The 20689-nt window shown below is 39.5% G+C and overlaps 1 protein-coding gene across 1 annotated transcript in view; it reads right to left on the minus strand.

The window, feature by feature from the left end:
- Positions 1-20689, minus strand: part of LOC117656005 (prostatic acid phosphatase-like) — a 118584-nt gene that overhangs the window by 31684 nt on the left and 66211 nt on the right. Inside the window, 1 exon segment of the mRNA XM_087893678.1 lies at positions 3125-3223. Coding sequence (XP_087749804.1) covers positions 3125-3223 — 99 coding nt within the window.

Consider the following 20689-nt stretch of genomic DNA (forward strand, 5'->3'; position numbering starts at 1 on the left):
ATGAATAATCATTGCTCTTCCGGTCCTCTTTTCTAAGTGAAGTTTAAAGCATTGTTTAAGAATGTAACTGGTTCTGAATCTAGCAACTGTAATTTTCTGTTTCAGACAAATAGAGAGCAGTGCTTCACAACTGACACTTTTGAATTTGGGCATGAAAGCAAAGATTGGTATAGCATGTATACATTTCAATAAAAATACTTCCTGTTAATCATTTTTAGTGTCCTATTGAAGTATTTCATTCAAAATTAATGAAAATATCTATCTAATGATAATACCTTTTTGGCCAATCGAATAGTTGGATGCAGTAAGTTTGTTTTATACTTTAGTCTGAAAATATAGTACATTCGGGAGATGCAGTGTTTCAGATCCAATGACAAAAGGTACTTTGGAGTAAGCATTGGCATTATCTTGACTCAATGCTTATTTTCCTGGAAATATTATGCAACTATCAGACAACCCTAAGAAAACACACACAAAGTGTCAACAGTGTGCATCCTTGCTTAATAGTACATTTTCAGCTTCTTGGGACCCAAAATGCTGGTCATCCTTCAGTAGGTCAATGTCAGGAAGTGATTATTTCTCTCTCTTAAACTTCAAGTCTCTTTCCTGATGGAGTAATAGAATACAGGGTTACAATGGGGCATTTTTCCATGTGCACATATGTGTGCATGCATACTATTGAACTAGTACAATCATTATTGGTCCTCTTCTATACAGTAAATAAATTTCAAACAGCTCAGGCATATAGAGCTTCTATTGAAATGCAGGCAGAGAAGTGTCTTGTGTTGCTCTGACAATTAAGACAGGAATTTATCCACAGATGGCATTAGAAGAGACAGGCCTCTCTCAGTACAGCTATTCCCCACATCAATAGTCATTATCAGTACTAAAGACTACTTTTTGTTTGCTTACTATAAACACCGAGACTTTTTTATTTGATCCTACCAGGTATGAGAATGATGAGTCACTCTGGTTGGGAATAAAATATAGAAAAGGTGTTACTTAAGCATCTTTCCTCAACCCAATGCCTTCCCAATGCCATCCAACAATAGTGCCCAGGAGGTATGGCAAACATATTTGATAGATGCCTTATTGGAAAAGGTTAAGCAAACTAACTTCCATTGTCACATTCTTTTTTTAATTGTAAATAATACACCAACAAGTACCATGTTTCCCCAAAAATACGACCTTCCCGAAAATACGACCTACCTAAAATCAAGCCCTAGCTTGATTTCCTCACCTGCGCCCAATATAAGCCGTTCCCCCAAAATAAGCCTAGTTAAGCCCACACTCACTATCTGGTTGTACAAAGTGGGGCATGCATAAAAGTCAAATTAGGGGGTGGGGGGGATGGAGCTGCCTCAGGTGCCCCATACCTGCTTAGCTTAGGACTGCTGCAGCCAGGTCTCCCACAGCCTGATACCTGTTGCGCTACTGGCTAATTTCTTCTATGGCTGCTCACAGTTGGACACCATGTGGTGCATTGCCTCAGTGCTGCCACTTATGTGGCATTTTGTGCCAATGCCGCCGCTCATGGAAGGATGCCACGAGACTCATCATCCCGGTGCCACCATGTGGCATGTCATGCTGGTGCCTCTGTGTGGCACATCGCACTGGTGCTGCTGCTTGCAACATGATGCCACGAGGCTTGTCGCGCCAGTGCCAATGCGTGGCTCATCATGCTGGTGCTGATGCTTGTGGCATGAGGCTGTGAGGCTGTGAGCCTCATTGCGCTGGTGTTGCTGCTCAGGGCAGGAGCTATGTGGCATTATTATTATTATTATTTATTAGATTTCTATACCGCCCTACTCCCGAAGGACTCAGGGCGGTGCACAGCCAAACAATAAAAACACATACAATACAAAATTTAAAAAATAGAATAAAATCAAATTAAATAATTTTGGCCCCGACAAATTTAAAACCCCAAACTTTTAAAACCAATTTAAAATTGAATATATAAATACTAAAAAATATTTAAAATTTTAAAAATCTTTTATAAAAGAGGGGGAAAATTAGGCCAGGCCGGCCTGGTGAAATAGTAAGGTCTTTAAGGCGCGGCGGAAGGTGCGCAGATCCGGGATCCTCCGTATCTCTGGGGGGAGCTCGTTCCAGATAGTAGGTGCCCCCACAGAGAAGGCTCTCCCCCTGGGGGCCGCCAGTCGGCATTGTTTGGCTGACGGCACCCGGAGGAGCCCCTCTCTATGGGAGCGTACCGGCCGGTGGGAGGCTATTGGTGGTAGTAGGCGGACCCGCAAGTACCCGGGTCCTAAGCCATGGAGCGCTTTAAAGGTGGTAACCAAAACCTTGAAGCGCACCCGGAAGACCACCGGGAGCCAGTGCAGCTCGCGCAGGAGAGGTGTTACATGGGAACGCCATGTCGCTCCCATTACCACCCGCGCGGCCGCACTCTGCGCCAGTTGGAGCCTCCGGGTGCTCCTCAAGGGGAGCCCCATGTAGAGAGCATTGCAATAGTCCAGGCGGGAGGTGACAAGGGCATGAGTGACCGTGCGTAAAGAGTCCCGATCCAGAAAGGGACGCAACTGGCAAATCAGGCGAACCTGATGAAAAATCCTCCCGGTCACGGCCGTCAAGTGCTCTTCTAAAGACAGCCGTGAGTCCAGGAGGACGCCCAAGTTGCGAGCCCTCTCCGTGGGGGCCAATGATTCGCCCCCAATAGTCAGTGATGGCGTCAACTGACTATATCGGGACGTCGGAAACCACAGCCACTCAGTCTTGGATGGGTTGAGCCTGAGCCTGTTCCTCCCCATCCAGATCCGTACGGCCTCCCCCAACATAAGCATGTTGTACTGATGCCAATGCTCACGCATGCAGTGGCACAATGCCCATGCAGCCTCTTGCTGCAAGCAGTGGCATCGATGTGACAAGCCATGCGGCATCTGGCTGCAAGCAGCTGCAGAAGAAGTTGGGCAGAAGTGTGACGGATATCAGGACATGGGAGGCCTGGCTGCAGTGGTCCTAAGGTAAACGGATAAGACATCCCCCCAAAATAAGACTTGGTGCTTCTTTTGGGACCCAAAAGAAAATAAGACCGGGTCTTATTTTCGTGGAAACATGGTAGTATTTTAAGACAACCTCATCGTTATAACTCTCTACTTTTTGTTACCTCATATGGTCTAATTTTTTCCTGGAATTCATTTGATGCTATGGTTTTCTTCAAAAGCTCTATGTAGCGTGGACATTGAAAAATTGGATAGCGTAATTTCTGAAATAAAAAAATGAGACTGTAGTATGCTGTTACTAATTTTTTGTTCATGTTTAAGATTTTTCTTGATAATTCTTTGCACTGGGTTTGGACACAGTATTAAACCTTGCTTCTTTACCAATGCTTTTTTGAAAATTCCATAATCACCCTGATTCACATATAAAATATCATAAACTGAGGATTTGCCTCACGATGGTGGTGTCATGATACTGCAAACATCTAAATGGGATTATTGGGATTCCCACAAATTATTATTGATGAATGGCTGTATGTCCACTCACCTTCACAAAATTTCAGCCATTAAAAAACAAATGGTATGTTATCCATACCAGTGGTGGGTTGCCCCCGGTTCGCATTGGTTCTATAGAACCGGTAGTAAAACTGGCAGGAGCCTCCGCCCACCGATCCCGACATCCTCAAAACGCTTCTGTGTGGCCCTGCTGCGAACCAGTAGTAAAGGTAAGTAGAACCCACCCTTGATCCATACCATTTTGCATGCTACATTTGGAAAAATAGATACCTCTTCCGAAACCCAATAAACTGCAAGCCAAAATGTCTAATGTTCCCACATCATAGTAAACCTCAACTTTTACTAAGGGATTCATAATTATTATAGGTGGGAAGGTCATAGTTTTTGGTAGTCACAGGATCTCAGTTTCAGAACTCCTATTTTAAGCCAAGGTCAAATTATACTGTATGGCTTCCTGTGATATTGAATCAAGGAATTTTGAAGAAAAGTGGGAGCTAGGGCTGGAAAAAGAAGCAAAGTCACTAGCAGTATTTCATTTTGCATCTAAAATCATCAACGTTCTATCAAAGCTACACATGGTCCTCCTGTAATGCTAACAATTGGAACAGGCAACTCATTTGTTAAATGAAACCGGAATTGTCCTTATGATCATACTTCAGTTTTGCTTTGCTTTACAGATCTGCAAAGGTCATAAATGTGAGGATTAGCTGTAAAGTTACTTTTTCATCATCTCCATAACTGTGAATGGTTCAGTGGTGGGCTGCTGCCTGTTCAGATCGGTTTGGGTGAACCGGTAGTTGCAACTTGCAGGTGGGCCTGCCCACCCACCCTGGTGCTATGCCATCCTATTTAGCCACATTTTTTTAAAACCACGCACATGCGTGCAAGCCGTATGCACTCACATTTTCAGTGTTGGGCAAACCAGTTGTTAATTTATGTACCATCCACCTCTGGAATGGTTACTAAAGAGTCAATCCACCAAATGACTATTATAATCAGTATAATAGTCCAGTTTCTAGTGCATGGAAATATAACTGTAGATAGATTAAATGGATTGTACTGCATTGCTGGCTATATTACGTAAAAATATCAAGATATAGTTCAAACAAGAACAGAACATGATTAGACAATTATAATTTTCTGAATTGCTTTTAATCAACAACTAAAATGTTCAGTAACAAGAATGTGGGAAAGGAACTTATTTTTTTATAGTATTTTGCAGAAATTGTAGAACAACATACTAACCCATGAGCAGAATAGACTATGTATGTTCCTGCACCCCTCTAATCTCATAAATGTTACTAAAGTATGAAACTGCTTGAGGAACAAAGAAATTAGAGGCCTCTGTTGGACCAAAACTGGATTTAACCAGAATTTACTGGCATGGTAATTGACTTAGAGACAAATAGTTGTTAGAGGTAAATTGTAAATAAGGGATAGGGAAAATGTATTCATTTTAGGTGCCTCAGATAGATTATGAATGCCTAATTTTTCAGCCAATGAGGAAAAGGTGGAAGGTAAACCTGTGATGGTGATAGGGAATATAAAGAAAGTATATTAATGACTTAAGATATGTCCACTGTACTTACGTGTACGTGATACACCCTCCTTGAAAAGTAGTAAATAAAATTACCATTGATTTCTTTTATAAGTTTTGGCTTGCAATCATGTTAAACTAGACCACAAACCCCATAAGAAGACTACAGTTGGACTTCCGGTGGTGACATCATCACGGAGCGGGAGAGGGAGCTCCGTACCCAAAATCCCAAAAATTCTCCACCAGGAGCTCTTTATGGGCAATTCCAATCCTGTAGAGATCAGAAAACTAAAGAGGAAGTTCTGAAGACTCCGGACAAAAGGCAATCAATCAGGTGGATAGGAGCAAACCTCTTATATCCCGTGGAGGAGGAGTCGGCCTTTAAGGCAGATCAAGAGTGATGGCGCCTGGCCTTGTCTTCGGCGACGGCGGCGCTCTTTGAAGCTCCGCCAGCCCCGCTGCCTGTAGAGCCGCTTCGAGACGAAGAAGCGGCTCGAAAACTTCTAAATCCACAGGATTGAAGAAGGAGAGATCGCAGGGCACAGGTTGAGCCCCTGTAACCCCCCAGGGAAGTTTCTGGGGAGAGAACAGGCGTGGCTCCCTCCCAACCTGCTGGAACTCCGGGCGACGTGGGACGATTCTGCTTTTGCAGAACAAGCCGGCTGCAGGAAACTTAAAGCGAAAGAACCAGCTTTAATAAACAGCGAAACTACCTGAATCCTGAAATTTGGAAACGCAAGTATTAGCACTTTGTTGACTTTTCAATCTGAGAAAATGCGAATGAGTGAAAGTGCTTTGAAAAAACATGGCGCCTAGCTTCAGAGTTAACGAGCCAGCGAGTGTGGATTGGTGAAGTTATTTTGTTTTGCTACAAAGTTTCCAAGTTGCTACTAAGCTGCCTTGCTTGTTATAAGAGAAATAACTGGGAAATTTTTTCCCTTTTCAATATTGGACTTTGCTTTATTTTAACCCTTGTTTGATCAAATCTGGGGGACTTTTTTAGAAGTCTTTGTGCTGGAGGGAAAGGAAAAGGAACCTCCCTCTTTAGAAAAACTAGATCACGAGCCAGGATGGCTTCAAAGAAGCAGGAAGGGAAGGCATTAGGGGGGGGGGATCCCCCACACACAAACATCAAACGCAACTTCCCCCTGCTCAACAGCTACAAACTCAGAAAAAAGAATTTGATGTGGGAGATTTAAAAGAATTTATTTCTAAAACTCTGGATGACAAATTTCAAAAATGTCAACAGGAGATAGATGATAAACTTCAAAAATCACATCAGGAATTTATGCAGGAAATTAATGAAGTTAAAGACATGGTGAAACAGAATCAAAATAAGGTGACCAAAAAAATATCAGAAGTGGCGTCTGGCCTGGCAGAATTTATTGGGAAAGTTGATTTTAAAGTTGAAGAATTCAAATCAGAAGTTAATGTTAAGATGAAAGACAATGATTATAAAATTGATGAAGTTGACAATAAAATGCAGAGAATTGAAGATGAGATTGTTATGATACAATTCCGGGCGATGGAATTTGCCATACGGCTTCGGGGAATTCGAGAGGAGGAGAGACAGGATTTGAGACAGGTTTGCTCTGAAGCCTTGGCTAAGATTTTACAAGCTAATCCGGATTTGGTATTTCATAAAATAGATAAAATTTACAGAGTGAACTCTTGGGTGGCCAGACAAAGACAATTGCCTAGAGATGTGGTCATATACTTTACTGAGAGAGAAATTAGAAATGATATCCTGCAAAAATCTTTTCACACTTCTGTACAAGTGGGGGGCTCACGACTTGAAATTTTTAAAGAATTACCTCCTAAAATGCTGAAAGCTAGAAAAGAATTTGGTTTTCTTGTTAAGGAATTGAGAAATTTACAGATACCCTTCCGGTGGGACGCACCAGCTGGGATAATTTTTAGATATAAGGGAGAAGGATATCGGTTGAATACCGTGGAGAAGGCACAACACTTTTACAGTACTATTCTTAAGGAAAGAACACCATCTCCACGTACATCTACAGTTTTGGAGATTAAGGAGAGTGAAGAGAGGCAATTGAAAGAACAGTCTAAGCAGGAATTAGAAAACGTGCAAGGTGCAGAAGGAGGTTTTCTGAGTGAGCCCTTGTTGGATTCTTCTCCAATTTTGGATTTGATTCAGTTGACAGAAGTTAAAGATCAACGTATAACTAGAGCCCAATCCAAGCTACTTAAACAAAAGCAACAACAACAACAGGAAAGACAAGACAAGAAGGCAGTTAAGAGTACCGTACAAGAGAGTGGAGCTATGGGAGGAGCGAGATCGAAGCTCTCGGATGAACTTCAAATATTTTGCTCTGTGCTCCAGAAAGAGGCTGATGACCTTTAAGTGTCTATCTTGGAATGTCAATGGGTTGAATTCAGCACAGAAAAGGAAGAAATTATTTACATATTTGAAACAATTTAATAATGATATAATATGTTTACAAGAAACGCATATCACAACTCAAGATCAAAAATATTTGATAAACTCAAAACTAGGAGCACATTATATATCTTCAACTTCGCAGAAAAAGAATGGTGTGGTTATTTATGTAAATAAAAAATTAACAGCGAAAGTTATAGAAGCAGATCAAGATGGTAGGTTTGTAGCAATTGAATTGCTCACAGCAAATGGTCAAATTCTTTTGATTGGAATTTATGCTCCCAACCAACAACAGGATTATTTTTATAAGATGTTACATACTAAAATATTGCAATGGGACTATAGATCTATTTTAATTATGGGAGACTGGAATGGAGTAATTGATTCTAAACTAGATAAAAAGAGCTTGGCAAAGTCTAGAATTAGACTACCACAGACTTTTTTTGATATGAAAGAAGATATGGAATTAAAAGATGTTTGGAGAATACATAATCCAAATGAATTGGACTACACTTTTTTTTCGGATAGACATAGATCTTTTTCTAGGATTGATTTTATCCTGTTGTCAAATGATCTACTTGTTAAGACAAAAAGAACAAAGATTTGTCCAAGAACTCTGACTGACCATAGCCCTGTATGGATAGAAATTGAGATGGATAAGGTTGAGAGACGTTCTTGGAGATTAAATGAGAACTTGTTTAGATATGAAAAAAATACAATAGAACTTAAAAAGCATTTGAAAGAATTTTTTGAAATAAATTTGAATAAAGGTACCCCAATTGAAATTGTTTGGGATGCAAGTAAAGCTTATATGAGAGGGGTACTCATCTACATGAATTCTAAACATAGACTGTTCCGACAAAAGAAAAGATTTGAGTTGGAAATGGAAATAAAGAATAAAGAACAGTTACTTATTAAAAACCCAACAGATGAAAGAATACGAAGTGCTATAAAACTTTTGAAAGACCAATTTCAAATGCTTATGGCGGAACAAGTTGCAACAAGTTTACAATACGCGAAGCATAATACATTTTGCAACGCTAACAAACCGGGCAGATGGTTGGCTTACACATTGAGGAAAAAACAAAGTATACGGACTATTGATAGTATTGATATTGGAGGGAAAGAAATCTTTCAACAAAAACTAATTAAAGAAGCTTTTGTGGATTATTATACTAAACTATATGCCAAAGAAGAGGTGCAGAATGGACTTATAGAAAAATATTTAAAGGATAAGAGAGTTACAAAAATTACTGATCAACAAAAGGAAAGAATGAATTATCCTATAACAGAGGAGGAGATAACAGCAGCAATTAAACAGCTAAAAACAGCCAAAGCTCCTGGCACGGATGGTTTGACCGCAGTGTATTACAAAACTTTACAAGCTGAAATGGTGGGACAACTTAGAGATTTATTTTGCAATATTCAACAAGGGGGCAAAATACCCCCATCTTGGACAACTGCTTATATATCTTTGATACCAAAAGAACAAGTTGGTCCTAAAAAACCAGAGAACTATAGACCAATATCTCTTTTGAACACAGACTATAAAATTTATGCGAAGGTATTAGCCAACAGGTTGATGCCAGTAATCCAAAAGGTGATTCATGCGGACCAAGCGGGATTTATTGAGGGCAGATATATGAAGGACAATGTAAGGCAAGTAATAGACTTATTGGAATATCTTGACAAGAATAAACAGATTTCTGCAGTGCTGGTTTTTTTGGATGCGGAGAAGGCCTTTGATAGAGTGGATTGGAATTTTCTACTAAAGACTTTAAAAAAGATGGGCTTTGGGGACCAATTTATACAGGCGATCTCAGCAATTTATCAAGAGCAAAAAGCACAGATTATTATTAATGGAAGTTTGACGACAGAGTTTAAAATTGAAAAAGGAACAAGACAGGGATGTCCGTTGTCCCCACTTTTATTTATTTTAACATTGGAAGTCTTGCTAAATACAATACGGGACTCAAAAATTTTGAAAGGCATAATGATAAGGCAAGAGGATTATAGAATAAAGGCATTTGCAGATGATCTGGTGGTTACCCTATCACAACCAATGGAATCAACAATCCTGATGAACGACATTATACAAGACTATGGTAGAGTTTCAGGTTTTAGAGTGAATTCAAAAAAGACTAAAATGATAGTCAAAAATATGACACAAGATCGTAAACATGAGCTTGAAAGGAGGGCAGGTTTTGAAATTGTACCTAAGGTAAAATATCTTGGAGTTCAGGTTGCAGAATCAAACATGAAATTGTTTCAAAATAACTATGAGGTGTTGTGGCGAGAGGTTCAGAAAGACATGGAGACTTGGAAAAAGCTGCAACTGTCTTTACTTGGAAGAATAGCAGCAGTTAAGATGAACATTTTGCCAAGATTTCTGTTTTTGTTTCAAATGATTCCGGTGCTTAAAAGTGATAAACAACTGAAATTTTGGCAAACTGGACTTAATAAGTTTGTCTGGAACGACAAAAAGCCGAGAGTGAAATTGAAAATTATGCAAGATGTTCCAGAAAGAGGAGGCCTTAAACTTCCAAACCTACAGTTATATTATGATGCAGCAGCTTTAACTTTAACAAGTGATTGGTTTGGAAGTAAAAAGGCTGGAATATTGAATGCAGAAAGTTTTGATCTTGAATTTGGATGGCATGCTTACCTATTTTATGATGACAAAGTTGATAAAGTATTTAAAAGTCATATACTTAGAGACTCTTTGATGAGAGTTTGGAAGAAGCACCGACTCAAATGGGATTATAAAATACCGCTATGGCTGGATCTTGGTCATACCTTGTGGAATACAAATATAATGTCACTCGGGGGGGTTTTATACAAAGAGGTTCTTTTTACAGATGCGGGTAGATGGCAGCTGAAGACCTTGCAGACACTGTTGGACGAAGGGATTAATTTAACTTGGTTACAATATAATCAATTACAATTGAGATGGAAAGAGGACCAAAAAACTGGTATTATGTTGCATGAGGAAGAATTGGTTAGACATATAAGAGAGAAAGGTCCAATGCATATTAAAAGGCTTTATAATGTTTTGCTAGAAAGGGATTCAGAAACGGAATTAGTTAAAGATTGTATGATTAAGTGGGCACAAAATTTTGAAGAACCAGTGATGTTGGAAACATGGGAAAAAATTTGGGTTCAGAATGTTAAATTTACACAGTCGCAGAATCTGAGGGAAAATTTTTATAAAATGTTTTATAGATGGCATTTAGATCCTAAAAAGCTGTCATGTATGTACCCTAATGTTCAGCCAAAATGTTGGAGATGTGAATGTTTGGATGCTACGTATTATCATGTTTGGTGGACCTGTAGGAAAGTTAAGGCTTTTTGGATAAAAATATGGTGGGTCATGCAGAATGTTTTGAAGAAAAAAATTCAATTTTCTCCACAATTGTTTTTATTGGGTATAGTTAAGGGTTTTACACGGGGTGAAATAAAATTAATATTGTATATGATAACAGCAGCAAGATTGTTGATAGGTAAATATTGGAAGAATGAAGCTTTGCCTACTATCGAGGAATGGACTTTGAAGATGGCCAGTTTTGCAGAGATGGCGAAGATTTCAGCATATTTAAAAGATTGTTCACAAGAGACTTATGAATGGGAATGGAAAAGGTGGATAGAATATGTTCAGAACAAATACCAAACTAGAAAGTACCAAATAGCTTTTATTTGAAAACAATGTATTAGAAATATCTTAATGTAAAGAGATAAAGAGGGAAAATAATATAGGGGGAGGGATGGGTTCAGGTATATATATCAGTATTATTAGTTATGAGTATATAATAGGGAAGTCTAGGGGGGAGGGTTAGGGAGGGTTAGGGAGGATGGGAAGTTTGGGGAGGGAGGTGGGGGGGTGAAAAAAGGGGTGAAAATGTAATTGTAAAACTTTTGCAATAAAAAAAAAAAAAGAGTGATGGCGCCTGCACAATAAGGAAGCAGAAAGTTGAAAAAGACAGTTTTGTTTGGTGGATGAGGAAACCCCAGAAGGAGGAGAGGAAAAGTTTTGTGAATTGGAGGCATGGAAGGAGTGAGACATTAAGGAGAAGGGCAAAGCATGTCTGGAAAGTGGAGACTAAAATGGAGTAGAGTGCAAAATGAAGAGACAGATTGGAAAGAGGTCAGTGTGAAACAAGGAAGAGCCCAAAAAGTGGCTTTATTAAAATGAGAGGAATAATATTAACTGTGATAGGACCCCCAGGATGGAGAGAAGTGGAGAGTGGAGAAGAGGGAGTGGAACAAACAAGGACAGTCAGTTGGAGATTGATAACTTTAAGGGATTTGCAACTTTGAAAAAGTGTAACTGTGAGCTGTGACTTTAACTATAACTGTAAAAACTGGAATATTGAAGATTTAGAGACACAGAAAGAAGAAAAAAGAGAGGTTAGTGGGTAGATTAGAGGGCTGAACTAAAGGATTGAATGAGACTGATGTAACATTGCCTCATATACCCACAACCAGAGACTAAGTGATAAAAAGAAACAGCTTGGAGAAGGAAACAAGAAATAAAAATATGTATAATTGTGGAAGTAAGAAAAGGCAAAATTAATATATTTGAATATTAATAACTGAGAGAGTTAATTGTAATAGACTGCAATCAATTAAAGTTATTTATAAACTTATATAAGGATAAATATTGATTAAGATTTAGTGAGATAGGAAATGTATATTGAATATTAATAACTATATTACATATTATATAATCTTAGAATAAGTTCATATATAGAAATTACAAATTGTCACTGTGTTTGCTAAGTAAACCTTTATAGAATAAAATTTTCTGGAGAGTATGGATAGAATAAATAAGAAATATAGAAGAATGTGTATATATAAATATTTTGATAATACTTGTTGTATGATACCGTGGAAGAATTTTACTCAAGTGTTAAAAATGTCAAACATGGCAACTATAACTAAAACAGGGAAAAAAACAGCCACAAATCTTCCACCTATAGCTGCATCACCATCAAATCAGAGAACGATAGAAAATATGCTGGGGAAAGAAAAAGAAAAATCAGAATTGACAGTGAATAGTCAGAGTATGCAGAGTATGCTGCAAATGATACAAGAAACATTAATGAAAACACAAGAGAAAATTGCTGACAATCATGAAGAGACAAAAATACCATAAAGAAATTAAAAATGAAATTGGAGAAGTGAAAGATGATATCAAAAATATTAATGATAAAATAGGGAATATCCAACAAGCAATGAAGGAAAATGAACAAAGAGTTAAAAAAATGGAAACAAAAATGGATCAAGTTGACAATGATGGAGCAGAAGTCTCTGCAGCTAAATAGGGAGCTGACAGAGTCAATTGCATTTTTGGAAATGGAGAAAGCTTCATATTTTTTACAGGTCCAAAATATTGTGGAAGAAAAAGATGAAGATTTGGGAGAAAAGATGGCGGAGATTTTGGTGGAGGTATTGCAAAGAGATAAGGCAGAACTAAGAAGACAGATAGATGAAATTTACTGTGTGCACACAAATTATGCACGAAGACATTGGCTAGTGAGGGAGATACATATAAGATTTACCAAACAAATAGTGAGAGATGAAATATACAAAAAGTCAAGAGAAGAATCGATAATATATAAGGGCAAGGAAATTATAATTCTGAAGCAGATACTACATAGGATACAGAACCAATGACAGCAATATCAATTCTTGACAAATCAATTAACAAGATATAAAGTTATGTTTAGATGGTTGATATCAGATAGCATACTTACTGTATAATGTGGCAAGAAAAAAAATACAAGGTGGACACAGTGGAGAAAGCGCAAAAATTTTATAAACATCATTTTACATAGAAAGAAGAACAAGAAAGTAGGGAAGAATTGGAGAGTAAAAGTCAAGATGAAGATCAAATAGCGGAAATAGAACGAGAAAGAGAAATAAGAAAGACACAAGAAAAAGAACGAGAAAAAAAAGAGGGCGTGTAAGGAAGAGTATGAAGGGAGACAAGAAACACACAAAAAACAACTCCAATAAGAAATGGAAGAGGCAACTAAACTCTTCTCTGTAAATATAAACAGCTTAAATTCACCATGAAAAAGAACACAAACATTTACAAAACTGCGAAAGCTTGAAGCAGATGTGATATGTCTATAGGAAGTGCACATTAAAAAGGGGTACCAAAAGGTGTTAGAGAACCCAAAGTTAGGGATACTATATACATCATTAATACAAAAAAAGAAAAGAGGAATCACTATATATGTAAAAGAAAGAATAAAATCAAAATTAAGAGCCTTGGTGGCGCAGCAGACTAAAGCACTGTTAAGTAACACCAGCTGCCTGCAATTACTCCAAGTTCAAATCTCTCCAGGCTCAAGGTTGACTCAGCCTTCCATCCTTTCGAGGTAGATAAAATGAGGACCTGGTTTGTGGAGGCAATAAGCTGACTTTGTATAAAAAAGAACACCGCTTAGTTGGGGGGCTGAAAGCCCTAATAAGCAGTATATACAAAAGTATGAAGGCATATTGCTTAACGCATTGTAAGCCGCCCTGAGTCTCCGGAAAAGGGCGGCATATAAATCGAACCAATAAATAAATAAATAAATAAATAAAATTAATTTATTTGGACGAAGAGGGTAGAATTCTAATGGTAGAACTAGAAGTTGAACAAAAACAAACTTTACTTACAGTAATATATGTGCCTAACAAAAACCAACACTAATTTTTTAAAAAGGTACATAATAAAATAATAGAATTAGAATACGATAATATTTGCCTAATTGGGGACTATAACGCAAAAGCAGTGTTGCATTTGTTCCCCGGAGGCTGAAGATGAGTGAGATGAGTGAAAGGAAAACATCCACGGATAGCAGAATCAACAGCAACTTTATTAAGCATCAGACATTGTTTATATAGTTTCTCAGTTTCTCAGTTCTCATCTACTATACGTGTTATTTCATTGTTGGTTAACAAATCTCCAAGGTACAGTAATTGGTTAGTAATTACATCATTGGTTTTCATAAGAATATGCATGTATTCACACACAATGACAGAATCAAATGTTATACATTGAAAGCAGCAAATATTACAGGTTATACTTTGTTTCACCCTGTGTCCTTGTACATGCTAGAAATACTGCTCAAAGATGAGAATTGCTAAAGTTTGCAATTACGTGTAACCGCAGTTCCAAAAACCATACAGATGAGCCTTGTAATAACCCTACAAAGTGGATGTTAAAAAAGATTATAGAAGTAACAAGAAAAATAAAAAGAAGAAAGATACATTATCAAAAGCATTTTTTGATATGGCAATAGAATTAAAACTTCGAGATGTATGGAGAGAAACACATAGCGTAGACAGCCAATACACATTTTATTCGCACCCGCATCAATCCTGGTCCAGGATCGATATGGCCTGGATGACAGCAGAAATTCGAACAGGATTAGAAGAAGTAGGGATAGGAGTCAATGATTGGGCAGATCATAATCCAATAATTATAAAATGGAAAGGACAAAAATGGTTTAAGAGATGGACAATGAATCAAAGTATATGTAGAGACAAAGAATATAGACAGATGCTAGAAAAAGAGCTGACACTATTTTTTACTGTAAATAAAAAAGAGGATACTTCAATACAAAACCTATGGCACACTGTAAAAGCATATATCTGTGGATTGACGATAGCTTATAAAGTGAGGAAAAAGAAGGAAAGGAAATGTCAGCAAGGAAAATTACAAGAAGAACTTAAAAAGGCAGAACGTAAATTACAGGTAGACCCTCAGAATAATAAATTAAAAGAGGAATGGAATATTATAAAACATAAAATCAATTTGATAACTCAAAAGGAAATAGCCCGGAAAATAAAGATGTCAAAACAAAATTATTTCGAACATGCGAACAAAACTGGTAGATGGTTGGCTTATAAATTAAAAAATGAAAAGGATAAAAGAATGATATATCAATTACAAGATGAGAATGGGACAATGCAATATAGAAGGGAAGAAAAAAAAAGAAAATTATCCAAAAAATTTTCTCAAATCTATTTTGTCAGGAGGATATAATAGAAGAAAAAGTCAAACAATATATAGAGGGAACAAATTTGAATAAAATCACAGAAAAGCAAAAAGAAATATTAAATAGACTGATAATTGTGACAGAACTTGAAATGACATTGAAAAAACAAGAAAACAACAAAACACCTGGCCCAGATGGGCTCCCTGTGGAGATATATAAAAACACCCAAGAAACACTAGGATGGATAATGTTGGAGATATTCAGTGATGCTCTGGAGGAGGCAAAAATACCGATAACATGGACAGAAACAATTATCACTCTTATTCCTAAAGAAGACACAGATCACCAATAAATTCAAAATTATAGACCGATCTCACTATTAAACACAGATTACAAAATATTTGCATCAATAGTAGCCGAGGGAATCAAAAAAATTTTGAACAAATATATTAATCCGGACCAAAATGGATTTCTGACAGGCCGACAAATTAAAAACAACATGAGAACTATAATAAATACTCTAGAATTCTATGAAACACACCCTGAAAAACAAGCTTCACTGGTTTTCTTTGATGCCCAAAAGGCATTTGATAATTTGAATTGGAAATTTATAATAAGGCAATTGAAATTTATGGAATTTGAGACAAAATTTGAAAAGATGATTGAAAAAATTTATACCAAACGGCAAGGGTAATTATGAATGAGGACAATACAGAACAATTTGATATAACAAAAGGAGTGAGACAAGGGTCCCACTCTCTCCACTTCCATTTATTTTAACCCTAGAAATGCTTTTGATGAAAATTAGGGAAGATCAAGAAATAAAAGGTCTAAAAATAAATAAAGAAGAATATAAGGCCCAGGCTTTTGCTGATGATTTGATGTTTATATTGGAGGAACCATTAGAATTGGGACCAAAACTGATACAAAAATTAGAAGAAGTTGGTGAAGTAGCGGGACTCAAGATTAATAAAAATAAATCTAAATTAATAACCCAAAATCTTACAAAGAAACAAGAAAAAGAATTGGAAGGTAGTATAAAAGTCCCGTTTTGTGAAGTGGGGTTGTGGGGTGCAGATGGGTTTGCTGACTGAGTACCTGGCTCCCTGCCACATAGCAGCGACCCTGCCCGAGTTACTTGACGTTATTGCCAGGGTGGCAGTTGACACCCCCAGACTTATTGTCATGGGGGATTTCAACCTGCCATCCGCTGGCGAGGCATCAGAGGTGGCTTGGGAGTTCATGGCTTCCATGGCGGCCATGGACCTGACCCAGTTAGTTCAAGGCCCCACTCACACAGGGGGACATTCTCTGGATTTGATTTTCGTCTCTGGTCAGTGGTTGAATGATCTTGGTAGAGGAGACTTAGACATTAAACCCTTGTCATGGACAGATCATTTGCTCCTTCACTTGGACTTTCCAGCCACTTCCCCCCGCCGCAGGGAGACGGAACCGACCAGGTGGTTCCGTCCCAGGTGCCTGATGGACCCTGAAAGGTTCCTGATGGAGCTTGGGCCGTTTCCTGAGACTCTGGCACACGACTCGACTGAAGAGCTGGTGGCCGTCTGGGATAGTGCAGCCGCCGGAGCTTTGGACCGCGTCATGCCTTTGCGGCCTCTGACCCGATGCCGATCTCAATTGGCACCTTGGTTCTCTGAGGAGCTGAGAGAGATGAAGCATCGGAAAAGATGCCTAGAGAGCATCTGGAGGACTAGTCAATCCGATTCTGACCGAACACTGGTGAGGTCTTATATCAAGACATACCTAGTGGCAATAAAAGCGGCAAAATTTAATTACTTTTCCGCTCTTATCGCATCTGCACACAACCACCCAGCTGCTCTGTTCAGGGTGACTCACTCCCTTCTTTGGGAGGGGGGGAGTGTGGGAAGATCCCTTGCAGGGTTGAGCTGAGGATTTTGTGCAATTCCTGCATGATAAAGTTGCTCACATTTGGGAAGGCTTGGCCTCTGACTGGGTGAGTCCAGGGGAGGAGACGGGGGTAGGCCTTGAGCATATTATCTGGGAAGAGTTTGATCCTGTGGCTCCCGAGGACGTGGACAGGATTCTGGGTAGGATTAGTGCTGCCACATGTTTATTGGACCCGTGTCCCTCCTGGTTGGTACTGGCCTCCCGGGAGGTTACACAAGGCTGGCTCCAGGGGATTATAAATGCTTCTTTGAGTGAGGGTACCTTTCCTGTCACCTTGAAAGAGGCGGTGGTGAGGCCCCTCCTCAAGAAGCCATCCCTGGACCCGGCTATATTAGCTAACTACTGTCCGGTCTCCAACCTTCGCTTTGTGGCGAAGGTTGTTGAGAGTGTGGTGGCACAACAACTTCCCCGGTACCTGGATGAAGCTATCTATCTGGACCCATACCACTTGGGCTGCAGGCAGGGGTACAGCATGGAAATGGCATTGGTCGCATTGGTGGATGATCTCTGGAGGGCTCAGGACAGGGGTTGTTCCTCTGTCCTGGTCCTATTAGATCTCTCAGCGGCTTTTGATACCACTGACCATGGTATCATGCTGCAGCGGTTGAGGGGGTTAGGAATAGGAGGCACCATGTTACGGTGGTTCTCCTCCTTCCTCTCCACCGTTCACAGTTTCTGTTGGCAGTGGGGCAGAGGTCGACCTCGAGGCGCCTCACGTGGGGGGTGCCGCAAGGGTCGGTCCTCTCGCCCCTTCTGTTCAACATTTATGTGAAGCCGCTGGATGAGATCATCCATGGTTTTGGGATGAGAGTCCATCAGTACGCTGATGACACTCAGTTGTACATCTCTGTTCTGTCCCCGTCTCACACACGCACACCAGCAGTCGACCAAGAGTTAAAATAAACCAGCAGACAAGAATTTCCTTTGATAACAGAATTGGCAGTAACCCAGTGGTTGCTTGCCAACAGTTTTTTACTTACAAAGGGAGGTTTATCTCCTCCGACCGAAAACATCAAAGTTCACAAAAGCCAAAGAAGTCAAGTCCAGTCCAAAAAATTAGTCCGAGCAGAGCATATAACAAAGTTCCAGAAATGCAGAATGACTTGCTAGCTTTCAGTTTTGTCCGTCACAAAGCCTGAATGGCCACCACACCCCCTTTTATCCCCTGTGGGGTGTGGTCCAGTGACTCAGCTTAATCTCTGGCACGCCTCCTTCTCTGCTGCATGCGCTTGTCTTTCTGACGCTGTCGGGGATCCAGCCAAGACGTATCTCCGTCGCTGTCTAACTGCGGCTGCTCAGAAATGCCTGGCTCCTGGCCTATCTCTTCTCCTTTGGAAGACACCTGAGGCATTGCCAGAGACGAGGGTCCTGGAGAGGGAGGCCTTGCCAACTCCTCTCCTTCACTTTCAGAGTCTTCTCCCTCCGATAAGATGGGCTCAGGGGTTGGAGTCACAACACATCTCCACCCCAGACCACCCCAATGATGCCCTTGATGAGATGTTCCGCTGCCTGGAGGCCGTACGGGTCTGGATGGGGAGAAATAGGCTCAGATTCAACTCTTCCAAGACTGAGTGGCTGTGGCTTCCGGCGTCCCGATATAGTCAGCTGGTGCCATCGCTGACTATTGGGGGTGAATCTTTACCCCCCACAGAGAGGGCTCGCAATCTAGGTGTCCTCCTGGATGCATGGCTGTCTTTAGAAGAACATATGACAGCCATGGCCAGGGGGGCTTTTTATCAGGTTTGCCTGATCCGCCAGTTGCGGCCCTTTTTGGACCGTGACGCCTTACACATGGTCACTCACGCCCTTGTCACCTCCCAGCTGGACTACTGTAATGCTCTCTACATGGGGCTCCCCTTGAAGAGCACTCAGAGGCTCCAACTGGTCCAGAATGCGGCCGTGCAGGTGGTTATGGACGCAGCTCGTTGCGCCCACATGTCACCTCTCCTACGCGAGCTGCACTGGTTCCCAGTGGTCTTCCGGGTGCGATTCAAGGTGTTGGTTACCACCTTTAAAGCACTCCATGGCTTAGGACCTGGATACCTTCGAGACCAACTTCTGCCACCAGTAGCCTCCCACCAGTCAATTCGCTCCCACAGAGAGGGACTCCTCAGAGTGCCATCGGCCAAGTTATGTTGGCTGGCAACACCCAGGGAAAGGGCCTTCTCTATGGGAGCTCCTGCCCTGTGGAACGAACTGCTCCCGGAAATACGCAAGATCTCCGATCTCCATGTGTTTCGCTGTGCCCTTAAGACCCTGCTGTTCCGCCAGGCAGAGCTATCTATGTAAATGATTTTAAATTGGGTGTTTTAAATTTTGGGTTTGAAATTCAGGCCGAAATTGTTTAATACTTTTAACTATTTTAAAACTGTTGTTTGTATTTTGTGTTTTTAATTGGCTGTACACTGCCCCAGGTCCTTCGGGAGAAGGGCGGTATATAAATTAAATTATAAATATATATATATAAATAAATAAATAAATAAATAAACAAACAAATAAACAAATAAATAAATAAAAATACAAACAACCAAGAAGATAAAATATTTAGGGATTTGGCTTACAGCTAAATGTTCCTCAATCAAGGAAGACAATTACGATAAAATTCTACAGCAAATTAAAAAAGACTTAGAAAACTGGAAAAACTTACAGATCTCATTATTGGGGAGGATCGCTACAATCAAAATAAACATATTGCCAAAAATACTATTTTTATTCCAGGTTATCCCAATAAAATTAGAGAATTTTTTTTGAAACCTTAAATAAAATAGTTACTAAATTCATATGGCAGGGGAAAAGACCAAGAATTAAATTCAAACTTTTACAAGACACAAAAGATAAAGGGGGATTAGCACATCCAGAATGGGAATTATATTACCAAGCTTCTATCCTAACCTGGTTAAAAGAGTGGATAGAATTAAGTAATAAAAGAATCTTAGCAATAGAGGGACACGACTTACAAGTAGGATGGCATGCATTCCTTTGGGATGAAAAACACAAACACATAGCTATTTCAGAAGACACTTATTAAGGAATGCATTGCTACAAATCTGGCTAAAAATAAAAAAACAGTATTATAGAAAAGTACCAATCTGGATTTCACCAATGGAAGCATTAAAGCACCCAAATTTAATTGAGATGGATAAGATAATAGGATATAGGGATGTGATAAAAGAACAAGGAAATTTGAAATTGAAACAGAAATTGGAGCAGGATTTAAATAGGGAAATTGATTGGTGGACATATATACAAATTCAGTCTAAACATAAAGAAGATACAAAATTATATGAAGTACAAAATGAGCAACATGAACTAGACAAAATTATACAAGGGGCAGAGGAGAAATTAATTAATAGGATAT

The sequence above is a fragment of the Pantherophis guttatus genome, chromosome 4, assembly GCF_059756535.1.
Source record: "Pantherophis guttatus breed Tessera chromosome 4, ASM5975653v1, whole genome shotgun sequence".
NCBI lineage: Eukaryota > Metazoa > Chordata > Lepidosauria > Squamata > Colubridae > Pantherophis > Pantherophis guttatus.